At 39.3% G+C, this 27003-nt stretch overlaps 1 protein-coding gene across 5 annotated transcripts in view; it reads right to left on the bottom strand.

Annotated features, from left to right (window-relative positions):
* The window catches only part of slc4a1a (solute carrier family 4 member 1a (Diego blood group)), a 29670-nt gene extending 3571 nt beyond the window's left edge, over positions 1 to 26099 (bottom strand). The window contains exons 1-20 of one of the 5 annotated variants that reach the window (XM_060901858.1): positions 25975 to 26098; positions 21954 to 22045; positions 21748 to 21803; positions 19953 to 20047; positions 19198 to 19244; positions 18919 to 19084; positions 18329 to 18464; positions 18046 to 18112; positions 11608 to 11650; positions 11273 to 11457; positions 10722 to 10929; positions 10423 to 10617; positions 10185 to 10333; positions 9557 to 9751; positions 7491 to 7706; positions 6927 to 7016; positions 5087 to 5253; positions 4240 to 4481; positions 2737 to 2906; positions 668 to 841 (exon numbers count right to left, since the gene is read on the bottom strand). In XM_060901858.1, the coding sequence (XP_060757841.1) occupies positions 668 to 841; positions 2737 to 2906; positions 4240 to 4481; positions 5087 to 5253; positions 6927 to 7016; positions 7491 to 7706; positions 9557 to 9751; positions 10185 to 10333; positions 10423 to 10617; positions 10722 to 10929; positions 11273 to 11457; positions 11608 to 11650; positions 18046 to 18112; positions 18329 to 18464; positions 18919 to 19084; positions 19198 to 19244; positions 19953 to 20047; positions 21748 to 21803; positions 21954 to 21980 (2628 nt within the window). In that variant the 5' untranslated portion in view covers positions 21981 to 22045; positions 25975 to 26098. Of the gene's footprint in view, positions 1 to 667; positions 842 to 2736; positions 2907 to 4239; positions 4482 to 5086; positions 5254 to 6926; positions 7017 to 7490; positions 7707 to 9556; positions 9752 to 10184; positions 10334 to 10422; positions 10618 to 10721; positions 10930 to 11272; positions 11458 to 11607; positions 11651 to 18045; positions 18113 to 18328; positions 18465 to 18918; positions 19085 to 19197; positions 19245 to 19952; positions 20048 to 21747; positions 21804 to 21953; positions 22051 to 25974 lie in introns of all 5 variants that reach the window. The other 4 variants (XM_060901859.1, XM_060901857.1, XM_060901860.1 and 1 more) reach the window with 4 other exon arrangements.
* Between the last annotated feature and the right edge of the window lie 904 nt (positions 26100 to 27003).

Here is a 27003-nt window from a genome sequence, read left to right as displayed (position 1 = left end):
AAAGAAAAATAAAGTTAATGTTTTGGAATGGCCAAGTCAAAGTCCTGACCTTAATCCAATTGAAATGTTGTGGAAGGACCTGAAGCGAGCAGTTCATGTGAGGAAACCCACCAATATCCCAGAGTTGAAGCTGTTCTGTATGGAGGAATGGGCTAAAATTCAGCAGGACTGATCAACAGTTACCAGAAACGTTTAGTTGCAGTTATTGCTGCACAAGGGGGTCACACCAGATACTGAAAGCAAAGGTTCACATACTTTTGCCACTCACAGATGTGTAATATTGGATCATTTTCCTCATTAAATAAATTACCAAGTATGACATTTTGGTCTCATTTGTTTAACTTGGTTCTCTTTATCTACTTTTAAGGCTTGTGTGAAAATCTGATGATGTTTTCGGTCATATTTATGCAGAAATAGAGAAAATTCTAAAGGGTTCACAAACTTTCAAGCACCACTGTATTCTGATAATCTGTCTAGCCTATGCTTTTATAAATGTCTACAATCTTTTCCACATGCCACATGAGTTGTAATATACAGTAGAGTAACATTTCTTATATTCTATGTTCCACTGGGAGATACACACTTGGCACTTAAAAGTATGTAACGTGTTGACATTAATGTCTTTCTGTCAGAAATAATGATATGCATATGACAATAAGCCACTTACACATTTCATCTCTGTGGTAGTGTAGAGGCGTCCAGTCATGAGGATACGCAGAGGGATAGTAAGAATGAGGATAAACGGAAGGGCCAGTGACGCTTTGGTAATTTTCACCCCCCACAGGATGCCCAAACACACCACCTGGATAAAGGTGAAGAGGTGCATTCGCCAGGTTTTTACCTGAACAGGAAACAAGGAGAGAAACAATGGAGAAAAAAAAAAACTATGAAAGCTGAACATTGGATCGGAATGCATTATAATAACAGTGAGCATTTTGTTTCACAGAAAATCCCTTTCTCGTCTAAGCTTAGAGTTAATCTTTGCCCAGAAAATGACGCAACATCTTATGTAATAGTTATTCATCACATTACTGCTTAAATATCAGGGATTCTATCATAATGCTAGTTTTGAGAAAAGAGTTATTATTAGAATTTATTCTAACAAAACTTAAATGTGTTGTCTGGGACGGTAAGCATAGACAGTAAACTGTATGACAAATGAGTTGATGTGAAAGCAAATATAATATTTTGGTACTATTGTAGATTATTCAGTAGCTTGCTAATCGGGTAAATAATGGTCGCAATAAAAGTTAAATAAATCATCACACTGAAAGCATGACAGAGAGCAAAAGGACACAAAACAAAGAGTGGAGCAAGTTTCTATAATTAGATGGCTATGACATTGTGTGAGTTGCATGATGAAAAAGGTTTATAGTAATGCACTTCTGTAGTGCACTTATGCGCATAGTAGTGAAATGCATTCATGTACATTAGGGTGCATCAGTTGCCCTCACTTTCATAAAATCTGATGCATTTTTGTTTGGGTGTTCCTTTTCACCAATAAAGACATCCTGTAAAAATTTTTGACCATATTCAGAAGTCTAATGGTGGCACCATGAGGTTCATTTTTTGCCAAAAAACGCTTATTTTATGTTTTCGCGTAAGGTTTGAATCACAATGTTGGACTCCATTTATTGATTTCTTGTGAGCCAGAGACCATGTTAAGAACCTTTGCAAGGGATTGAGAAGCATTAATGTGATTCATAATACATTTGTATTGTTTAAAAGTAGCTGAACAATGATTCAATGAACAGCTAAAACTCAAACTGTGCTTGATAATATATTTAGAATATGTACTAAAAATGTGCATCTAAGATATTTGGTATACTCTACAGTATAAGGTGCCATAATGTTTCATGAAAAGTGATCGAAATTTTGTCATAAAAGTCATAAAATAGCAGCTTTTTCCATAACTTTGAGCTCCTGGTGCCACCATTAAACTTTTGAATTTTGTCAAAATATTTCACCCAGTGTTTTTTCTTACCAAAAGGAACAAAAAAACAAAAATGCATCATGATCAGAGGAACTTTTCATTTTTAGGGGGCAACTGATGCACCCTAATGTACATAGTAATGTTTTAATGCTATCATTTCTATAGTCATGGCTCATTCATAGGGACTTGTCTGGCAAATACTTACATAATTTAAGCCTTACAATGAACTGATTTTTTTAAAATAAAAGTTGTTATTTAAAACAAATGTATTAATAAAGCTCAGGTTTTCTAGTGAAGCTTTCAGTAAGGAGACAATTGTTTAACATAAAATTTTAGGAAAGAAGACTTCGGTCAGCTAAAAGGCGAGGTAAAGCTGTTCCTTTAACTTTTCCACCATAGGAATCTTCAGGACAGAGGATTTTGCACTTTACAGCTTGCTAGTTCTGTGAAAAGCTACACTTTTTCTAAACTTTGATGGAGAAAGAGAAAATCGGGTGGTGACAGATTCACAGTTTATAACTGTGATAAGAAAATGGGAGCTACCTTGTTACATGGACATTCTACAACATTCAGTATAACTACAACCAGAAAAAATGTACATGTAGTCGTTGGAAATTACTGTGGTATAAGAAAAGGAATGAAACACTTCAGGACAGAGTCTATATGGATTCTGTAAAAGGGCTGACATTTTGGTAAAGCACAGTTAAATGTGTATTATATCATTATTTTCTTTGCATAATGTTATTTACAATTATTTTCAGGCACAAATAATACAAAATAAAAGCATAAAGATGTTATCATACTCCAGTGGCATAAGGATGAGACGGGTGGTACTTTTTGGGCACGATCAATAGCAGTACGCGATCCCACAGCTGAACACCACTTAGAGAGGTAATACCCATGTACAGAAAGACACCAAACAGAGCTGATGTGGGAATCAACTTCAGGATGGGCTCCATGAAGATGGATACACCTGGCAAAAAAAGACAGATCCAGACCATTTTTCAGACCAAATGTGAGTACATGGTTTTTCGGTACTTGTCAGTACCAAAACTGAAAATGAAATCATTAACTTATATAGTTTTCAGCAATCAGAGACATTATGGAACATTTTATTTTGCTACTGTATGTTCATGTTGGAGGGTGGCACGGTGGTGTAGTGGCTAGCACTGTCGCCTCACAGCAAGAAGGTCCGGGTTCGAGCCCCGTGGCCGGCGAGGGCCTTTCTGTGCAGAGTTTGCATGTTCTCCCCGTGTCCGCGTGGGTTTCCTCTGGGTGCTCCGGTTTCCCCCACAGTCCAAAGACATGCAGGTTAGGTTAACTGGTGACTCTAAATTGACCGTAGGTGTGAATGTGAGTGTGAATGGTTGTCTGTGTCTATGTGTCAGCCCTGTGATGACCTGGCGACTTGTCCAGGGTGTACCCCGGCTTTCGCCCGTAGTCAGCTGGGATAGGCTCTAGCTTGCCTGCGACCCTGTAGAACAGGATAAAGCGGCTAGAGATAATGAGATGAGATGAAAGCATGAAGACATTACTGTACCATGACTCTCAAGCAAAGTGTATATCATGGTGAGCTTCGCTGTCTCAATGGTCAGTGCTTGCAGAACTGATGTGCTCGCTCATGTAAAGCATCATATGTAAAAGTTTCTGTGCACACTCACTTCACTGCTTATCTATCCATCCATCCAGCCATCATCTGTAGCAGCTTATCCTGTTCTACAGGGTCACAGGCAAGCTGGAGCCTATCCCAGCTGACTATGGGCGAGAGGCGGGGTACACCCTGGACAAGTCGCCAGGTCATCGCAGGGCTGACACAGAGACAAACAACCATTCACACTCACGGTCAATTTAGAGCCACCAATTAGCCTAACCTGCATATCTTTGAACTGTGGGGGAAACAAGAGCACCCGGAGGAAACCCACAGGGAGAACATGCAAACCCCACACAGAAAGGCCCTCGCCAGCTGTTGGGCTCGAACCCAGGACCTTCTTGCTTTGAGGCAACAGTGCTAACCACTACGCCACTGTACCGCCCCCTTTCACTGCTTAATTCATGTAAATGCAGACAACAAAATACTAGGCTTATGTCAGATCATTTCATTTGGATGTATCTGATACAATAGTATCAGATATTGGTATCAGAGCATCTTACGAGTACATGAGCATGGTATTAGCACCAAAAGTATTAAAACTTCCCTAAAGATTTTGAGTAGAAGAATAATGTATAATGTATAAAGGAATTACCCCCCCCCCCCCCACACACACACACACACACACAGTACTGTATAGCATCAGTTCAATACTCACCAACTAAAATGGCCACAATAATCCCACTAACCCTCTGTTCCAACACCTTACTGATCTCTGGTTTAGGGCCTTTGGACATGACGGTGAGGGCGTTGGCATGAGTGACGGATCGCACTGTTGCAGCACTAAGCCAGGGGAAACCGAAGAGGGAGGCAATTCCACCCATCACCACAATAAGGAGCAAATCCAAATGGAAGCCAGAGCCCTTCACCATCTTTCTCTCTGGTTTACTTACAATCAGCCTGCAGGTTGGGAAGATACATCCAATTCCAATGTATTACGTTGCAGAACAACTTAACAAGTAAAACACGGTGAAGATAGACTTTGATGCAATTAACCATGTAAACTCTAGTGCATAAACACAACTGTACATAATACCACACTTTTTATTCACTTGTTGCGTCTTTTTATCTCATGAGTTGATCTTCTTACCAATTAGTACTGTGTTGGAGGAAAAAAGCAACTGTAATTTGTTTCTGCTACTTTAAATGTTTTCTCTTTTTTTAAACTCTTCCAATTGCCATTGAACATTCCCCACTGACTAGCTAATTCTCCTCTATTGCAGGAAAGGAGAGGACCAAAACATGCCTATTTTGAGACATATTCAACACTTGGAGGAAAGTGATAACTTCTCTTTATCATGTACATGATTCCAAGTCTGCTCCTGTATCACTTGATTCAACTAAATATCTCATTAACAAGACTAAGCTAGTTTGAAATGGACGATCCCACCCAAAGAACAGGGCTGATTATGCTGTACTGAACTCTTGGCTACAGTTGACCAATGTTGAATACTTTTCTGCCACTCGAGAACCCCTAAATATTTTCTATACAAGAGGCTACTCACGTGGTGATCTGGGATTCGAGGAAGATGAGAATGAAAACCAGTAAAGCTGGAACTACACTGCCAAATATTAGCCAAATGGGGAAATTTTGTTTTAATCCCATTGGGTTGATAAACCAGCCTCTGGCATCAGGGTTGGTCACACTCACACCCTTTGGGACTTTCAGTTTCTAAAGGTGTTTGAAAGAAAACAAAGATAAATATTAGAACAGACATGACCACACTGATGCAATTGTTTATCATTTTTACACCTACACCTGTGAGCACTCAAGACTCCATTTCCCAGAATTCACAGCAGCCTTCAAATATGGCCACCACAGACTACAACAACCATCCGGCACCTCACCAGTTGTAATCACACACACATCTGTTCCTGATCACAGCCTTATTACAGCTCAGTATATAAAGACTCTCAGTTTCACGATTACTTTACAAAGTAAATGCTCAGTGTATCTTTGTCTGATTTTGTCAAGCCTTTTGGTGGTTCTGCTGATATCTGGACTTCCTTTGGCTTTTTGTCTTTGCCTCTGATTACGTGCTTGTGTCTTGCCTGACTACTGCCTGTTTTTTGAGTCTGCCTTTGCCTTTTGGATTTGTCTGCTAGCTTTGCCTAATTAAACTCCGCTGCTTTTACATCTGTCTGTTACTTGGCTTTCTGACTATCATCTTACTTTGATTAAAATAAGAATTCTTATAGTTCAATGCGGGCGGCACGGTGGTGTAGTGGTTAGCGCTGTCGCCTCACAGCAAGAAGGTCCTGGGTTCGAGCCCCGGGGCCGGCGAGGGCCTTTCTGTGTGGAGTTTGCATGTTCTCCCCGTGTCCGCGTGGGTTTCCTCCAGGTGCTCCGGTTTCCCCCCACAGTCCAAAGACATGCAGGTTAGGTTAACTGGTGACTCTAAATTGACCGTAGGTGTGAATGTGAGTGTGAATGGTTGTCTGTGTCTATGTGTCAGCCCTGTGATGACCTGGCGACTTGTCCAGGGTGTACCCTGCCTTTCGCCCGTAGTCAGCTGGGATAGGCTCCAGCTTGCCTGCGACCCTGTAGAAGGATAAAGCGGCTAGAGATAATGAGATGAGAGAGTTCAATGCAAATGTGTAGTGATTTTTTGTGAGTTCAATAATTAGAGATACTGAGGTTCTGTATTGTGCGAAAGTCTTGGGAACATCTAAAGGCAAATAGATTCAATACCAAAGGCGTCAACAGAGAAGCCTCTGCTGCCAATAAGTCTCGTCCTTTCTGATGTTTTAGACACCTTGCTGTGATCCTGTTTGGGTCAATTAAAAAATCTAACCAGTTTCTCTGCTGGTTATTACAATAACTTCATATAAACCCTGCAAATATGCAACCGCTCATTCTTGAGGTATTATACTAACAAGCATTTCAGCCAAACATGGACAGAGTGGCATCCATGTAATAAATGGATGGACACATACAAATTGGAAGATATAATGCCTCCAACATCTAATGGTGGAGGTATTAAAATCTGTGAAGCAAAGTAAATATGGTTTTGAAAACAAAATATTTAAAAAAAAATATACCAAATTACTATATAACAGTGGACTTCAGTATTTCCTGTAAGAAGCATTCACCTTCATTCACTGAAGTGATCTATTATGTAACATCGTTTCAACAAAATACAAGAAATTCTAACATTTAAAAATGAAAAAATGTTTGGCTATCTTGATATGTCTGATTGTTAAAAATCTTATTTATCATTAACATGACACAGCTACTTGTTGAAACTAACAACTATCACAGTAGGAATATTTAGAATTTACCATATATAAACATACATTTCCTGATTTTACGTTAATATCTCTAAGGACTATGGTTTTCCTGACCTGTGTGTAAACATCCTTAATAAGGACATCAATTGCAACCATGAGAAAGAGGGCGATGGGCACACCGAAATCTCCAATCATGCGGCGAACCTGGGGAATGGCAGTGATTCGGTGAAACAGCAATGATAAATTTATTAGCATTCTCTGACCAACACACATACAGCATCTGTAGAAAGTCTATCTTGAAATGAAACAGAAAGAAGGGACGTGTACTCACTACATTAACTCATAATCAAATCAAATCTTCAAATGCAAATCAATCACATCACTGTTATGGCTGCTGCTGCACTTTTTAGCTATGCAGTAAACTTTTTTTTAAAGAAATACCAGGATGTAATGTGTGTATGAGATGTGTGTTAAATTCATATAAAATACAAACTGGTGGTCGCAAGTTTCATTTTTCTGCCATTCCTTTAAATTGAGTACAAAACTACAAATGGAAAATTTGGACTTCAAACATAGTTGATCTTTAAATTAAGGTGATCTATTAAATGCAATTTTGAGATGTGTGTTAAATTACTGTACTGATTTTATACATGACACCAAATTGATGGTTACACATACAGGGCCTGGGAGGAAGATGCTATTCTTGAAATGACGGAGGAAGTAGGCAATGAAGAAGCAGCCCAACATCAGGCACATAGACAGCAGGGCAGTGTTGAAGCATGGTCCCAGGGTCTTGCTGGCTTTTGTGCTGTTGACAGCTTTATTTTGGTCATCTGTGTTGTAGCAGTGAGTTGCATTTTCATAGTCCCTAATCAGAGGGTGAGTTTGGAAAATCTATACAGAGGAATAGGATAAGAGTGAAGAGAAGAGCTGACGACTGATGGTCAGTTAAAGAAATGTTCAGTCAAAATGTTGTTTGAGAATGAAAATGCATGATAGGCTAATTGTTGGTTGTGAGCTACCGTCCATTATTAGTATTTTAAATTGGTTTAAAATGGTTGTAAAATATGGAACAAGGTTTGGAAAGGTATCAAAGCATTTCTATTAAAATAATTTAACAGTTATTCCATGAAATCGAGTCGTACATGAGCTGATAGCTGATGAGACACGTAGCACCGAGTCGGCTATAAGCCATGTACGACAAGATTGACTGGAATAACTGTTTTATTCTATCCCATTCACTGGATTTTGAGAAACAGAGCATTTTTATTTTCATGTTTTGCAAATTCAATAAATATACAAAATGTCCAACCAAATCATTTCCACTTCGAATGTAAACAAACGACAGTAGCAATTTGTGAAAAATGCTGTAATAATAATTCTTGAAAAAAATTTTTTTTTAAAGATACGTTCTTACCATCAAATAATTTTATTCCATATTTTGTTGGTTTTGGGTTTTTTTTTTGTATTTTTTGGGGTTTTGTTTTTGAGTAGAGTTTTTATTTCGTCCTTGGTTGGTTCGGCAACACGCTCCCCCATTTTGTTTTTCTCTTCTCACAGTATATAAGCTGATATCCTAGTAGTAGCATAGCCAGTCAGAGAGAGCGATTGCTCATATCCAGTGAATGTGGATAGGATAAAAAGGTATAGTCAGGAGATGTTGTCAGATGTTAGTTGAAGTTTTAAATTCAAGCAATTACGGCACTTTTAATGTGCTAGCACTCATGCTAACAATACAAATCAACAACATTCAGTGTGTACATGATGGATGACAAGCAAGGATACAACCCCAATTCCAAAAAAGTTGGGATAAAGTACAAATTGTAAATAAAAACGGAATGCAATGATGTGGAAGTTTCAAAATTCCATATTTTATTCAGAATAGAACAATGATGATATGTTCAAACTCTTTGCAATTTTACACTGTCGAACTCCTTTCTGATATTGCTCCACTATTTGTCGGCGCAGAATTAGGGGGATTGGTGATCCTCTTCCCATCTTTACTTCTGAGAGACGCTGCCACTCCAAGATGCTCTTTTTATACCCAGTCATGTTAATGACCTATTGCCAATTGACCTAATGAGTTGCAGTTTGGTCCTCCAGCTGTTCCTTTTTTGTACCTTTAACTTTTCCAGCCTCTTATTGCCCCTGTCCCAACTTTTTTGAGATGTGTTGCTGTCATGCAATTTCAAATGAGCCAATATTTGGCATGAAATTTCAAAATGTATCACTTTCAACATTTGATATGTTGTCCATGTTCTATTGTGAATATAATATCAGTTTTTGAGATTTTTAAATTGTTGCATTCCGTTTTTATTTACAGTTTGTACTTTGTCCCAACTTTTTTGGAATTGGGGCTGTACAAAGACTTTAAGATGCCATTTTTTTTGCAGTGAAGACAAGTTCGCCCCAAGAAATCAGTTTTTCAAGGTTTCTTTGAATAGGGTTCTAAGGGTTCTTAAACATTTTCAGTTGCGTAAAGAATTTCTGATTTTAAGGATTCCCCTAAAGAGTGCTTAAGTGTTCTAGATTTAGCCTTTTTTTCTAACAGTATAGTGAATTTTTTGGATGTTGGTGGTCCACATGTTTACAGAACCTGAGACACCATGCAGACAAGAGCAGGTCTATTACTGAAGCTGTCAGAATGCGAGAACTTCACAAAAATATTTTTTTAATGTTTCCTAAATGATAAATAAATAAATAAATAAATAAATAAATAAATGCACTTTAATGTTTGCATTTACCTTGTAAAGCTTGTAAAAAGTTTCATAGATGAAAATGAGAGAGATGAGGATGGAGAAGATCTCTTGGGTAAAACGAGTGATGAAGCGGACGAGGAAACTAGCTTCCGCTGCTACCACAATCAACACAATGACGATCAACCACATTCCAACCCATGCACGACCCACAACGTACTCATAGCCCTGCGATTTACAGAACTGACAGACAGACACAAACAGGACAATATTTCACCTTCACAATGATTCACTTCATCATGTCGAGGAATCATATCTAAAGATAATAAATTTTAAAAAATATCATGATATCAAAAAATGTCACACTTTCTTTGTACACCTTTAAGGGTTCCCCCAGATGGAAAAACAAAGGAAATCTTTAGAGCTATGTATTTAATCTTTTTTTCCTAGGAATGTCATTAATTATATTGTCAACTTACATTGTCTATATGCTATTATAGACATGTGACACATGTATACACAGTACTATAGCAATGACTGTAAAAGTCTGCTTCTTTTTTTTTGCAAGTGAAGACATTACTTGTAGATAATATTTCACAATATACTACACAGTACGTAAGGTTTATATCTCACTCAATCTGTAACTATATTACAATTGATAAATGGGCAGCCTTACTTCATAGAACGCTTCTTCAAACACCAAGAGTGGTCCACTGAAGCCGATGACCAGCACAGGTTGGGCAGCAAACAGGCAGAAAATGATTCCTTGTATGCTAGTGGAGATCAACAGCTCTGACACTCCTATCCATCTATCTGTTTTCTCCGCTAAGAACAGCAGAGGGAATGTGAGAAGCAGTTGAGAATTAAGGTACGGATCCAGAATGGACAAGGGTTACAAGGAGAATGATACTCACCCAGAAGTCCTCCAAAGGTGATAGCAGGAGAAAGGGCAGCAAAATAGATGAAAATTATGGCAGAAAGCACCTGAACATTAAAACCATCGATGAAGTCACTCAGGTAATGTTGGTAACGACGCTTGATGTCCTTGACCAGTCCACCAAATGGATATCCAGTCCGAGCCAGTGGATCATCCCGTGGCTGCTCCAGCTCTGCTTATGTGTGTACATAAAGGATGACTTTGTTCTTTACTAAGGTGATAAACAAACATAAAGCTAAACATCCACATGTTCTACCATTTCTCCTAAGACCTAACCTTTAGATTTTTCTCCAAATAGGATTCGGGTGTCAGCAGGGCGGAGTCTTTCACGTAACATCTTCTTTTGGAAGCGGATGATTGGCTGGAGCATGGTCTCGCTTTGGATCTCAGTGGGTGGGATCACAACGCTGCAGTCCATGAAGTCAGCAATGGCATTGGTCAACTCTTTTTCATTATCAGCAAGATAGGCCTCCAAACTGAAGACCTTTTGGTGATAGACAGATGGGGAGAAGAGAGTGAAAAGACAAAGTAAAACTTATTCTCATACATGACCAAATGGTCAGAATGGTTTTCCTCATTGTTGCTCAGTTCTCCACTTTGCCCCGTCCTTCAAAACTCTTTTGTTCTTTGCGTCATGCAATCTTCAAAATGGATAATAATTAACCTGAGACAAAGCCTATGTTTTGTCCAACATATTTTGATCCAATCGACCAGTGTGTGGGATCCTCTTGTCCCACACATCCCTAATCCCGCACCAAGCCTAGTAGTGTGATTGCTGCACACTTACTTAGTATTTAATAATGTTTCTTAACCACTTCCTCTCTTACCCAGTCAGCCAGGAGTGTACCCATGGCTCGTCCGCTCTCGTGGAAGTCTATGCCACTCTCAATAGGGCCTAGCAGGACAAATATAAAACGCACAGGCACAGAAGCCTCCATAATCCCGTCCATCACCACAGAATCTTTCAGTCGCACAAATGCCACAACTGGCTTCTGCAGTGAGTCCACCACACCTACACACAGACATAAAATAAAATAAATTCTATATGCAAAGATATTTTGGATAATTGCCCAGTGTTTTTATTTATTTATTTATTTATTTATTTATTTATTTATTTATTTTTTCAATAAAAAATGTATGGTAAATTATCCTTCCTCCTTACCTGACAACACAATAGATGCCTCTGTATTATCAGATGTGTCTCTCTGATTGAGAAAAATTGAGAACAGAATCAGTGAAAAAGATTAATACAAGTTACTGCAAGAACCTACTCTCTTAACAAAAGGGTTCCACAACAAGTCTTTATGTGTATCATGGTGGGTAGAAAAACGGTGGTAAATCTCGTCTCGTCTTCATCCGCTTATCCGGGGCTGGGTCACGGAGGCATCAGTCTGAGCATGGAAGCCCAAACTTCCCTCTCCCCAGACACCTCGGCCAGCTCCTCGGGAAGAACACCGAGGCATTCCCAGGCCAGCCGAGAGACATAGTCCCTCCGGTGGTAAAGAATTAAAAATTATTTGCTGGACGGATGAATGGATACACTCTTAATGGAACCTTTTTTTGGAAAAGAAAACCTTGAGATGTAGAGTTTGATGTAGTTTGATGTAGACTTCACTGAGCGTGACATGCCAAATCAATTCCTCGATGAAAGATTTTTACAAAAAGTGCACATTCTATATTTACTGTGAGTAGAAAAACTCTAACAGGATGGTAAGACACCAAAGATGTATGCTTGATGGATGGATCAATGTATGCTAACTGCCCATTTTAATAGAACATCTGTACACCTGCACATTTATGCAGTGATCCAATAAGCCAATCATGAGAGAGAAGCACAAGGCATAAGATACAAATCAAGAGCTTCAAATAAAGCTCATATCAAACACCAGAATGGAAAAAAGTGTGATCTTTGTGACCTTAACTGTGGTGGTTGGTGCCAGATGGGCTGGTTTGAATTATATATAGTTTTCATACGAACTTTGTTATAGATTTCTATTTCTAGCACAAAATTAAATGTTACAGGAAAAAAAAGTTTGTATCTGAGCAGCATATTACATAAGCGACCACTTTTCAGATTAAAAAAGAAAACATAATGAAGGCTACTAGGTTTTGATGCAAAATTAAGAAGCAAGCGCGATAGTCAAAGTGTCCAGAAGAACTGTGGTTGGTTCTGCAAGATGCTCAGTAAAACCTACAGCTCATTTCCTTATAAAACTGCACTCATTGTACCTCAGACTACTAATTTTTTTTAAGCAAAGGGTTGTCTTACACCAAATACGGACTTTGTTTCATTTATTATGGCTTACTACTGTTCATAGTTTTTTTTTTAATGTTGAAACATTTCATTTCATTATTTTTTAAGCCATTTTTGGTCGACAGCACTTCTTTACATGTGCCTCAGACTTTTGCATGATACTGTATATATATATATATATATATATATATATATATATATATATATATATATATATATATATATATATATATATATATATATATATATATATATATACACAACCCCGATTCCAAAGAAGTTGGGACAAAGTGCAAATTGTAAATAAAAATGGAATGCAATGATGTGGAAGTTTAAAAATTCCATATTTTATTCAGAATAGAACATAGATGACATATCAAATGTTTAAACTGAGAAAATGTATCATTTAAAGAGAAAAATTAGGTGATTTTAAATTTCATGACAACAACACATCTCAAAAAAGTTGGGACAAGGCCATGTTTACCACTGTGAGACATCCCCTTTTCTCTTTACAACAGTCTGTAAACGTCTGGGGACTGAGGAGACAAGTTGCTCAAGTTTAGGGATAGGAATGTTAACCCATTCTTGTCTAATGTAGGATTCTAGTTGCTCAACTGTCTTAGGTCTTTTTTGTCGTATCTTCTGTTTTATGATGCACCAAATGTTTGCTATGGGTGAAAGATCTGGACTGCAGTCTGGCCAGTTCAGTACCCGGACCCTTCTTCTACACAGCCATGATGCTGTAATTGATGCAGTATGTGGTTTGGCATTGTCATGTTGGAAAATGCAAGGTCTTCCCTGAAAGAGACGTCATCTGGATGGGAGCATATGTTGCTCTAGAACCTGGATATACCTTTCAGCATTGATGGTGTCTTTCCAGATGTGTAAGCTGCCCATGCCACACGCACTAATGCAACCCCATACCATCAGAGATGCAGGCTTCTGAACTGAGCGCTGATAACAACTTGGGTCGTCCTTCTCCTCTTTAATCCGAATGACACGGCGTCCCTGATTTCCATAAAGAACTTCAAATTTTGATTCGTCTGACCACAGAACAGTTTTCCACTTTGCCACAGTCCATTTTAAATGAGCCTTGGCCCAGAGAAGATTTCTGTGCTTCTGGATCATGTTTAGATATGGCTTCTTCTTTGAACTATAGAGTTTTAGCTGGCAACGGCGGATGGCACGGTGAATTGTGTTCACAGATAATGTTCTCTGGAAATATTCCTGAGCCCATTTTGTGATTTCCAATGCAGAAGCATGCCTGTATGTGATGCAGTGCCGTCTAAGGGCCGAAGATCATGGGCACCCAGTATGGTTTTCCGGCCTTGACCCTTACGCACAGAGATTCTTCCAGATTCTCTGAATCTTTTGATGATATTATGCACTGTAGATGATGATATGTTCAAACTCTTTGCAATTTTACACTGTCGAACTCCTTTCTGATATTGCTCCACTATTTGTCGACACAGAATTAGGGGGATTGGTGATCCTCTTCCCATCTTTACTTCTGAGAGCCGCTGCCACTCCAAGATGCTCTTTTTATACCCAGTCATGTTAATGACCTATTGCCAATTGACCTAATGAGTTGCAATTTGGTCCTCCAGCTGTTCCTTTTTTGTAACTTTAACTTTTCCAGCCTCTTATTGCCCCTGTCCCAACTTTTTTGAGATGTGTTGCTGTCATGAAATTTTAAAAGAGCCAATATTTAGCATGAAATTTCAAAATGTCTCACTTTCGACATTTGATATGTTGTCTATGTTCTATTGTGAATACAATATCAGTTTTTGAGATTTGTAAATTATTGCATTCCGTTTTTATTTACAATTTGTACTTTGTCCCAACTTTTTTGGAATCGGGGTTGTATATATATATATATATATATATATATATATATATATACAGTGGCGCTTGAAAGTTTGTGAACCCTTTAGAATTTTCTATATTTCTGCATAAATATGACCTAAAACATCATCAAATTTTCACACAAGTCCTAAAAGTAGATAAAGAGAACCCAGTTAAACAAATGAGATAAAAATATTATACTTGGTCATTTATTTATTGAGAAAAATGATCCAATATTACATATCTGTGACTGGCAAAAGTATGTGAACCTCTAGGATTAGCAGTTAATTTGAAGGTGAAATTCGAGTCAGGTGTTTTCAATCAGTGGGATGACAATCAGGTGTGAGTGAGGATCCTTGTTTTATTTAAAGAACAGAGATCTATCAAGGGCAGCACGGTGGTGTAGTGGTTAGCGCTGTCGCCTCACAGCAAGAAGGTCCTGGGTTCAAGCCCCGGGGCTGGCGAGGGCCTTTCTGTGCGGAGTTTGCATGTTCTCCCCGTGTCCGCGTGGGTTTCCTCCGGGTGCTCCGGTTTCCCCCACAGTCCAAAGACATGCAGGTTAGGCTAACTGGTGACTCTAAATTGACCGTAGGTGTGAATGTGAGTGTGAATGGTTGTCTGTGTCTATGTGTCAGCCCTGTGATGACCTGGTGACTTGTCCAGGGTGTACCCTGCCTTTCGCCCGTAGTCAGCTGGGATAGGCTCCAGCTTGCCTGCGACCCTGTAGAACAGGATAAAGCGGCTAGAGATGAGAGAGAGATCTATCAAAGACCCCGTCCACACGTAGCCGGGTATCTGCTAAATCGAAGATATTTTTCTACGTTTTGGCCTGTCATCCACATGAAAACACATCAAAAACGAATATTTAAAAAAACTCTGGGCAAAGTGAAGATTTTTGAAAACTCCGTGTATGCCTTTTCGTGTAGACAGAGATAACCGGAGTTTTGCGTTTTAGAACGTCACAATCTGCGCCAAAAAAATGACAACAACTCTGCCCTGACGTCAAACATGCGACCTTTGTTTACTGCAGAAGCCAGATTAAGCATGGATTTAAGCTAGCCGCACACCACGGCGATCCACGCGGTACCGAACCGACCCATTTCAGAGCCGACTCCCGACAGGGCACGCACATATCGCCCGACTGTTGACGAATGCAGTCGCGATTGAAGCGACATGTGACAACTTAATAGCTTTGTGATTGGCTATTGGATATAGTTACTGTTAAATCCAACACTTGAAGATGCTACAGGCTGAATTACAAATGACACAACACGGAATATGTAGCACACTATCTAGGCTGCATGAGCTATTATTCCCAACCTTAAATAGTGCACTTATATAGGGGAGTTAAAGCGATTTGGAATTCAGCCACACAACTTGAGCAGAGTGGCTTTCCAGCCCACTGTGTCTATGGATAAAGTTTCAGTCTATGGAATTACAGTATATACCTGCATTAGGTGCTACCAACACGTATTTCTCGCGCTAGAAATTGTGTTTAATGATGTCACGTGTTATATGCGAAAGATATGATTGGCTATTGCTAGCAACTCTCGCCGATCAGTCTGGCTCCCGATTAGTTTTTCGAATCGGCTGTGAGATGAGTCGGTACCATCGAAAACTAGTCTTTACGCCTGACTCGCGACTTCAGTTGGCTCGGTACGCTGAAAATCGGCGTAGTGTGCGGCTAGCTAAAGAGTAATGGATCGGAGTAGTGCCTTGAAAGTGTTAATTATTGTGCAGGTGCTATTTACATGTTTAATTTTAGAAGCCCAACTACTGCTCCAAGAGCACAGGCGATGTGATTAGGGGGTAGGATTTGGGGAAATAACCATCTACAGGTTTGGAATGCTTATGAATGTGATTGAAAACGCAGATGTTTGGTTATGTGTGGAAGGGATTTTTTTCGAAGACGAGGTGGTGTGGATAAAACATTTTTATAAACGGAGGGGGGGGGGGGGAAATGTTCGGTTTTAAAAATACCTGGCTACGTGTGTACATGGCAAAAGTCTGATCTTCACAACACATGTTTGGGGAAGTGTATCATGGCACGAACAAAAGAGATTTCTGAGGACCTCAGAAAAAGCATTGTTGATGCTCATCAGGCTGGAAAAGGTTACAAAACCATCTCTAAAGAGTTTGGACTCCACCAATCCACAATCAGACAGATTGTGTACAAATGGAGGAAATTCAAGACCATTGTTACCCTCCCCAGGAGTGGTTGACCAACAAAGATCACTCCAAGAGCAAGGCGTGTAATAGTTGGCGAGGTCACAAAGGACCGCATGGTAACTTCTAAGCAACTGAAGGCCTCTCTCACATTGGCTAATGTTAATGTTCATGAGTCCACCATCAGGAGAACACTGAACAACAATGGTGTGCATGGCAGGGTTGCAAGGAGAAATCCAGTGCTCTCCAAAAAGAACATTGCTGCTCATCTGGTTTGCTAAAGATCACATGGACAAGCCAGAAGGCTATTGGAAAAAAGTTTTGTGGATGGATGAGACCAAACTAGAACTTTTTGGTTTAAATGAGGAGTGTTATGTTTGGAGAAAGGAAAACACTGCATTCCAGCATAAGAACCTTATCCCATCTGTGAAACATGGTGGTGGGAGTATTATGGTTTGGGCCTGTTTTGCTGCATCTGGGCCAGGGCAGCTTACCATCATTGATGGAACAATGAATTCTGAATTATACCCGGAAATTCTAAAGGAAAATGTCAGGACATCTGTCCATGAACTGAATCTCAAGAAAAAGTGGGTCATGCAGCAAGACAAAGACCCTAAGCACACAAGTCATTCTACCAAAAATGGTTAAAGAAGAATGAAGGTAATGTTTTGGAATGGCCAAGTCAAAGTCCTGACCTTAATCCAATGGAAATGTTGTGGAAGGACCTGAAGCGAGCAGTTCATGTGAGGAAACCCACCAACATCCCAGAGTTGAAGCTGTTCTGTACGGAGGAATGGGCTAAAATTCCTCCAAGCCGGTGTGCAGGACTGATCAACAATTACCAGAAATGTGTAGTTGCAATTATTGCTGTACAAGGGGGTCACACCAGATATTGAAAGCAAAGGTTCACATACTTTTGCCACTCACAGATATGTAATATTGGATCATTTTCCTCAATAAATAAATGACCAAGTATAATATTTTTGTCTCATTTGTTTAACTGGGTTCTCTTTATCTACTTTTAGGACTTGTGTGAAAATCTGATGATGTTTTAGGTCATATTTATGCAGAAATATAGAAAATTCTAAAGGGTTCACAAACTTTCAAGCACCACTGTATATATTCAGGACTATAGCTTTAAATCTAAGTTTTCTAAAATGAAATCCCTCTGTTATGGGTTTTTATATAAAAGCCTTTAGCATCTTGAATGAAATTTTTTATTTTTTTATTTTGAAGAGTGTAGATAGATGAACAGGAGCAGTATTTAGCTGTATGTATGCACAGGATATATCTACTAATAAATAGACAGTCAGTTAGCAAATAAACAATTGTTACCTGTTTGATGACAGAGAAGGTCTGCATCTCAATGCCTGCTGAGGTAACCTGGATCTCATCAGTCTGACTGTAAACCACCAACAAAATAAAAGCAAGTTAGTTCTCATGGATGTGATCGTTTCCCCAGTGTAAGTGAATTTATCCATCTGGATGAGGTTTACCTACAACTCAGAACTAATGTCAAGAAGTCTTTGGTCCATGGTCCAGACAAGCCCTCATTACACATTGGACTAACACTAACATCTTGTGGGTACATGAATATGTATTTGTATATGTATTTTACCTGCGCTTCTCTAACAATGCCTTCAGCAAGGTCTCCCGGTCTGAGGGCCCAATCTCATTCTTTCCCAGAAGTTCATCTACAATCGTCTCAGCAATGACTGTGAAGTCATTTTGCTTCAGGTCCAACAGCACTGCCGCTGTAGACACCAAACCAAACAAGGTGTTATTTAAATTCACAATGGGAACTATGATATAACTCTGGGTTATTTTTACATTCTGAAAGGGACTCGGTTCTACAAACAGATCAAACAGGGGATATTACCAATTTGGTCTGATGGAGACAGTATTACACTTTTAAAAATCTTCTACAAGCTTCTCAAAGGTCCCAGAAGGGACCCTCTGTTATGGGGTTTCCCCCAGGGGAAAGCTAAGAAGCATTTTAGGGTGCTAGATTGAACCAATTTTAAGCAGTAATATTTATAAAACTCATATGTTCTTGGTATTTTCCAAATAAGTTCTTTTTTGGATATGGATATTTGAAAATCTCATGGTGTTAGGCAAAACCACACACAAATACTGTATGAATAGCAATATTTCCTGTATCATTATCTTTTCCACCTAAATTATCTCCTAAATGTCCTCGAATCTCACCTGTGCTCATGACCTTGCGGAGTTGAAGAAGGCTTCTGAAGGTGAGGCAGGAAATGTGTGAGGACCCCCATGTCCCAGTGGTTGGATTGAATGTTTCCTCATACCCTATCCAGCGACCGGTCTCCTGCCATTTTACCCCCAACAGCTCGTTCAGCTCCACGTATGACTGATACACACACAGACACTGAGTCACGTGATGGAACTCAATGAAAGATGTGGATCATGTGTGGTCGTGGGGATCGAATGGAATGAGGTGATGTGTACTGGGCATGTGCTTACCTGAGCATCACCTCTGGTTGTGGCGTTGGTGTTGGTGTTCCAGACTGCTGTATCACAAGACATATGAGGTGGATATTATGGTGACATAATGATGAAGACACATTGCCAATACTCTGAATGGCTTTACGTTTTAAAGTCTAAGTTTTATTTCGAGTGTGGTAGGAGTTTAATTTAATAGATATTCAAGATGATATTTTGGTTAAATACAAGGTTACACTTATGCTTACATGCATCCATTTATTATCCGTAGCCGCTTATCCTGTTCTACAGGGTCGCAGGCAAGCTGGAGCCTATCCCAGCTGACTATGGGCGAGAGGCGGGGTACACCCTGGACAAGTCACCAGGTCATCACAGGGCTGACCCATAGAGACAAACAACCATTCGCACTCGCATTCACACCTACGGTCAATTTAGAGCCATCAATTAGCCTAACCTGCATGTCTTTGGACTGTGGGGGAAACCGGAGCACCCGGAGGAAACTCACGCAGAGAACATGCAAACTCCTCACAAAAAGGCCCTCGCCAGCCGCTGGGCTAGAACCCAGGACCTTCTTGCTGTGAGGCGACAGTGCTAACCACTACACCACCATGCTGCCCTTATGCTTACATGTAAGCCAAAATCTACTATGCTGCAAGCTGTGTACTATGCTGCAATATTTACTGCCTCTATACTGTAGATGGTCTATATAAGTGCACTGCATAAGTATTTGCCCCCCATACTTATGGGTGGAGTCAGTTTATGTGTGTTTTAGTTACCATCTGGGTGTGTACTGATGATGTAGCTCTCAGCAGGTTGCTGCTCTTGTCTCTCCTGCGCCAAGTCATAACTCCCTGTACGTTCAGGAAGACTCCTACAGGGGGCGATAGAGAGTTTTGACTGAAAACTAACACTCAGGACTAAGTCCCGCTGCACAACACTTCGATTCTCCCCCTTTGGTCTCACCAGAGCATATGTATGATAGACCAGGCTGCACTCTGTCCTCTTTTTATCATCCTAAAACATGAACAGTAATATTTAATCTATAATCCGTGAGTTTAGGGCCATGCTAGGCTATTGCTTTAGACTACATGGTAGTGTACATTGCATTTAGTTCCAGGAGATGAGAACAGGGAGCTGCTCAAGATACTGAGGCCTCTCATAGTACCTCTTTTACAGAAGGCATGTCTATGTCTCACCAACAGAGGGCGTAGGTTTATTGAACATTTCTGCCTATGAACATGGGCTGTATGCTTAGAGGTGGTTGTCAGACTTTGGGAGATAATGATTAATGGATCATCGTGATAAATTCAAATATTCATTCACTTTCTATTGTGGATCGGGGGTGACATTGAGCAAGAGGCAGGGTACACCCTGGACAGGTAGTCAGTCTATCTTGGGGTTAACATAGAGAGACAGGCAGCCATTCATACTCACTCATATGGGCAATTTAGAGTAGTTGGTTGAACTAATCGTGTCAAGCATGTTTTTGGACTGTAGGAAAAAACTATAGCACCCGGACGAAACTCACACAGGCACAAGGAGAACAAACTCCACACAGAAAGATTTCAGTCGATTGGCAGGTTTGAACCCAGCACCTTCTTGAGGTGAGACGACTGTGCTAACCACTGCACCGCCCTAAAGCAAATCTTAATATGAATGAGATGTGATGTAAAGGGGCCTTTGTTTAATATAATTACATTAATTCAATTTGTGACATTGGAAATGTACAAGAAACAGCTTCATAGGTTTGGTATTTGAAAACAGGTTGTATGATATTCAGAAGCAGTAAAATGTATAAATATAAGAAAAGGAGTAGTGTTAAAAATTTTAGTGTTTTTGCTCATATAAGATTATTCATCATAGTTTTGTCATGGTTACTTCCTGTTTCTTTGTTGGGAAAATAATAAGATTAATAATATCATTACAATCAATAATATCACTAGGTGCCTGTTACGTAAGCAAGTACGACTTCCGGTACTTTTATTTAATCCATGTTTCTGAAGCCAAATAAATGAGCACATGACTAAACAAACAAATATTGTATTAATACAATGTTAATTAATTGCAACATGCTGCAGTATTTATTTTTTGTTAATCATTTGTTTCTGTATTTTATTTTTTGGTGCAGTGGTTAGCACTGTCGCCTCACAGCAAGAAGGTTCCAGGTTCAAACCTCACAGCCAACAGGGGCCTTTCTGTGTGGAGTTTACCTGTTCTCCCTGTGTCTACTGTATGTGGGTTTTCTCCGGGTGTTCTGGTTTCCCCTATAGTTCAAAGACATGCAGATTAGGTAAAAATACCCAACCACTGGGGTTGCATAAAACAGTGCATACTTAGTGCCGGTTCCAAGCCCGGATAGATTGGAGAGGGAAGGGCATCAGGAATAAAACATGCCAAATCAAATATGTGGATCATGATGATCCGCTGTGGCGACCCCTAACGGGAGCAGCCAAAAGAAGAAAAAGAACATTCTATTCTATTTCTTGCATTATTTTATTTGATGAACAGCACTTTGGTCCACACAAGTGAACATGATCTGAGGAGGGTTATGTGTGTGTGTGTGATACTCACATGCTGATTGGTGAGGCTGGAGGAGAATCAGCATCCTCATAGGACATGTCATTGTCCTGAGAGGACAGAAGAGAGACAGGGTGTGTGTGTGTGTGTGTGTGTGTGTGTGTGTGTGTGTGTGTGTGTGTGTGTGTGTGTTGCAGCAGTTAGAATCAAACGTTTATTATTTTATACAGGAGTGCATTAGGTATTGATGCTTTGCTCACCCCTTCAGGATTTAGAACAGCTTCCATCAGTAGGGTCTGTGCTCTGCTTTCTGTATATTTTCCCCACAAATTCAGAAAACTTTATACAGAACCTGTTCTTACACATATACACACATAAAATATGAATTATAGTTATATCAGGTTCCAAAAAAATTAGTTTCCATAATATACTGACATCATCTATGTAATACCTATCTGATTGTCATCTTATGTAATACCCAACTTATTGTTTTGCATAGCTTCTCCACATCCAACAAATGAAAAACTACACTATAAGATAAACACAACACAATGCCATTTGTGTGTTACTGGATGTATTATGAAAATACAATTTTCAGTGGAACAAGTCTAACAATATTATTTCACAGGGTTGTCAGTTCTATGTAGGCGAAGCACATTTTCTTATCACTGTTGAAACTTTGACTGGAAAATGGCCCCGCCTCTGTCTCTCGGTTCCTCTGTTACTGTTGGTCATGCAGGCCTGCCTACATGCATTCTCATACAAGTGTATTGTATGAGAGCGCCCTTCCCTGCCCTGCCCTGCCCTGCCCTGCCTTTCCCTGCCTCACTTCTAAAACATCTGATCTAGACTATCAAGGGCTTAATAATGAGCAAATGAGCCGGTGTGTCAGGTGTGTTAGAGTGTTAAAACCTGACTCTGTGCAAAATTGTGAATCACCAGGACCAGAGCTGAGCAGTGTTTCTAGTGTTTTTGCTGAGATGAGATCTTACAGGGACAGGGATATTTCTCATGCAAGAATGTGCTCTTGTTTGATAAGCCCTGCTATCAGTCACCAGTCAGCAACATGCACACAATTTGCCTTTAAATCCACACACCAGGGCAGAACTTAATGACTCATTAGACTGTAAATTGATGTAATGGGACTCAAAAACATAGGTGCTAAGCACCTTTTTTTTTCATACAAACTTTGTTCTAGATTTCTATTCTGACTTCTACATTATCGAGTCAGTACAAAAACATTTTAGAATTCTAAACGTTCGTTTTCCAGCACAAAATTAAATGTTACAGAATAAAAAAAGTTTGTATCTTATTACATAAGAGAGCACTTTTCAGATTAAAAAAGAAAACATAATCAAGGCTACTGGGTTTTGGTGCAAAATTAAGAAGTAAGTGTGACAAAGTGTCCAGAAGAACTGTGGCTGATTCTGCAAGATGCTCAGTAAAACCTGCAGCTCATTTCATTATAAAACTGCACTCATTGTACCTCAGACAACTATTTTTTATAAAGCAAAGGGTCGTCTCGCACCACATATTGACTTTGTTTTATTTATTATGGCTTAGTGCTGTTTGTAGTATTTTTTTTTAATGTTGAAACGTTTCATTTCATTATTTTTGAAGCCATTTTTGGTCTACAGCATTTCTTTACATGTGCCTAAGACTTTTGCACGGTACCGTGTATATATTACACTCTGTACAGGGTTATGTGTTTGACACAGCTGCATTAAACTGTACCACATCATTTTACTGCACGGGTACCCTCAAGGTTGCACTGTATCTGTATTATGTATTTTACATTATACGCATTTAATGTATCACCAAGGTCCATAAGGTCTATTTATTGTGACAGTCAATACTATAATTTTGTACCATTTCATACCTTTTTTTCAGAGAGCATTTGTGCAACACTTTAGAAAAAAAATTCTACTCCCTATTAGAACTCAATCACAAAGTCTGGCATCTTATAAAGTTGTCTGAGTCTATGGCTCATGAATGTGTCCGTCATGGTCTTTGGGCCATTATGCTTCCCACACTCCTCAGTGTATGAACCTATAATAGCCTACAGTACAGAATATTAGTGAAGCTGTGCCTTAAAGTGTATCGTATGATCTAGTATGTTCAAAGTGCTAATCATCTACAGTGTTTAGTACACAATATGTTTATTATATTGAAATAATTATCATTTGCACTTTACAGATATGATGTTCGAATTCCACGTGTATCTAGGTGGCAGATATGAGCTACCTAACTACCTAACAGTTCTTGCTGTATTACATGTATTTTATTCCCTCTCATTTTAATTACGGCTACAGTTTTAAAGCAGAGACAAACTTTCTACAGTTATCCTTAATGGCCACGTTGGTTCAATGGATTATTTCTCATAAGCCCCTCCTCTTCTGTGGTGCATGGTGAGATGGGTTAGCCTAAAAAGTGCCTATTTCTAATTGATTCATTTGTTCAACAAATACCACACATATTTTTTCACTGTACTACACTTGATTGTATTTCATTGACGCTTACATTATGTAATAGCAGCTATGAACAGTCAATCGCTCACCAGCTTCTCTTTTTTTGTCTCTTTTGAAGTCAATAATAAAAAGCAGCTTGTTATGAGAAAACTGAAAGCCTTCTATCATGAAGACTCGCTATGGTGGAAAGCTTACTGACTGTTCCATTACAGGCATTTAGCGGACACTCTTTTCCAAAGCAACATACCCAGGGCAGTCTAGGAAGTAGTTGGGGGGTTAGGTGCCTTGCTCAAGGGCACTTCAGCCATTCATGCTGGTCCAGGGAATCAAATCGGCAACCTTTTGGTCCCAAAGCTGCTTCTCTAACCATTCAGCCATGGCTTCCTTCATACAGAGCATTGACACTGAAGACTCCTTCCATAAATGTGGAGTAACCATATCCTGATACAAAACTTCACCATGTCAAAGATTACACACATTTCCTTTTCAAGAACACATTTATAAATTCATTCAAATTACTTGGAGCATCTCATATTACTATTATTAGTCTCATCTTATTCAGAATGTCCACCATTCAACTTCTTATGATTGTCTTGTTATTATAGAGACGCTCAGACATATCAGAATGAACGCATTAAAATAACCCTGTGATTTGTAGTGCAGCTGTTACCACATCTGAGGCACTGTTAGAGAAAAATGAACACCTTCTGATCAGTCAGAGTTCAACAGTGCTGTGGTATAATGCCATGTAGTATAGCAGAGCATTGGTTTTAATTCATTTGAACCTAGGTTGCCTATTTCTTTGTACACTTAGTAGCTACTTTAGAACTTACGGTTGAAAGTGTAAGCAGCGTAGCTTAGCAAAATTAAATTTGGGTCTTGTTGCATATTAGCTGTGAAGCTGCAAATTTAGAACGGGAGGTACAATTGTGTTTCGCTTAAAGCAGCAGAATGGCCTGTGTCAGCCTTGCCTGTGACAAACCTTCATAGATATGGGAATTATCAAACACATGCCAGCATGCTGCACACCCATGCACACCCAAAATATGAAAACTGGCATCCACTGCAAATGCTCCCTGAATTCGAAAGAGATGCTGCATCATGTTAATATTTAATGAATACACTTAGTTAATAAAGAACTAAGGATATAAATAAAGAAACACTAATGAACTTTAAAATAGATGTTTTCTATTTATTTTTCTTTTAAGTTGAGGTTTGCTGTCATTGGTTGAGTAAAAATGTTCAGGCTTAAAATGTGATATTTAGCTCAAATAATCGAATCTAGTACAACTGACTTGTCTTGTGATGATAAATAAAATTCATGTTAAATGAAAGTGTCTGTAATACACTCTTAGAAATGAGTTCCTCAAGGGTTCATTGAATAATAAAGGGTTTTTAGTTTCTTAAACTGGTTCTACTCTGAAATGGAACCCTGTTCTACATAAAACTTTTAAGGGTTTCTCCAGAAGGAAAAATCCTTTAATGTGGTTTAGGCAATATATATATATATATATATATTTTTTTTTTTTTTTTTTGTAAGAGCACAATAATTTGAACCTTATTTTTGTCCCTTTTTTTAAATATTGAGACCCGATCTTATACAAAATTTGTATGAATTCTGAAAAGTAAGTACAGTATAATGTTGGGCTTCTCTAGATATAAATAAATAAATAAAAATTACTGCTGTGTTGCCTTATGCAAATTCTTACTGCATTGGCCTGACCTGCAAATTTTTAATACAATTTTCAAGACATTAATGTACACAAATTTCATGATCACAGTCATAGATGATGCTATTATTTTGTGGACACACCCTTACCTGGATCCAGGTGTTTCTGGAGGTTCTTTATTGTCTTGGATTATGGAGATCCGCAGCTGCGCTGTGAAACCCGCTGTCTTCCAGGACAGGAGTAACCGCGCAGGGGGTGTAAGAAAGATAGATAGATCGAAAAAAGAGAGTGATGGTTCAAAGGGAAACACCCATTCTGACGCCATAGCAGTCATGTAAAGAGGAATGAAGTACAAATTGATGTCTTGCCACCCCACTCACCCCCTCCCCTTGCTGAGCACCCAGGGTGGCAGAAGGGTGATAAGCACCCAATGCACAGAATGTGTTATCAATAAAGGCCAGTATACTACGTACAGGGATACCCCAAATCTCCTCGCATAATATTATTCCCCAGTTGCCATGGACAGTGGTCTAGTCAAAGTACACAAGAGCAATGTCGAAAGATAGAGGCAGTAAAACAATAGAATAAGGCAGTTATGGTGTTTGAGAGATATGAAGATTGACCATGATGGTGATAGGATCTTGTAATCAGCATGAAAGCATCTGGTATTTTAACATCAGCTTGTTTACTGGTTGGGATTCCTTTTTCAGAGGGCTTCCCCTTCATGGTCCTCCTCTGATCAGTTTGATATGTAGGTTTTTTGTTGTTGTTTTTTTCCACTGAGTCATCCATATTTGTAATGATGCTGCCAAAGAGCTGCTTTGGTTCATGTTTCTTGCAGGGCATCTTCACATCAGTGACTGAAATATACCTGCAAGTAAACATGATTGGTATGAGGCAGCAAAATGATCCAGATGTGCAAAATGTTGCAAATGTTATCTATAAAGGCCAGTTTACAGCAAAGACACCCCAAACCTCCGATCATAATATAATTCTCCAGTTGCCATGGACAGTGGTCTAATCAAAGAACACAAGAGTGATGGAGAAATGTAGAGGCAGTAAAACAGTAGGGCAGCCATGGTGTTTGAAAGATGTGAAGATTGACCATGATGGTGGTAGGATCTTGTAATCAGCATGAAAGCATCTGGTATTTGAACGTCAGCTTGTTTACT

The sequence above is a fragment of the Neoarius graeffei genome, chromosome 20 (genome assembly GCF_027579695.1).
Source record: "Neoarius graeffei isolate fNeoGra1 chromosome 20, fNeoGra1.pri, whole genome shotgun sequence".
Taxonomy (NCBI): domain Eukaryota; kingdom Metazoa; phylum Chordata; class Actinopteri; order Siluriformes; family Ariidae; genus Neoarius; species Neoarius graeffei.
Note: the sequence above shows the minus strand (reverse complement) of the source record. Positions and strands in the feature narration are given on the sequence as shown.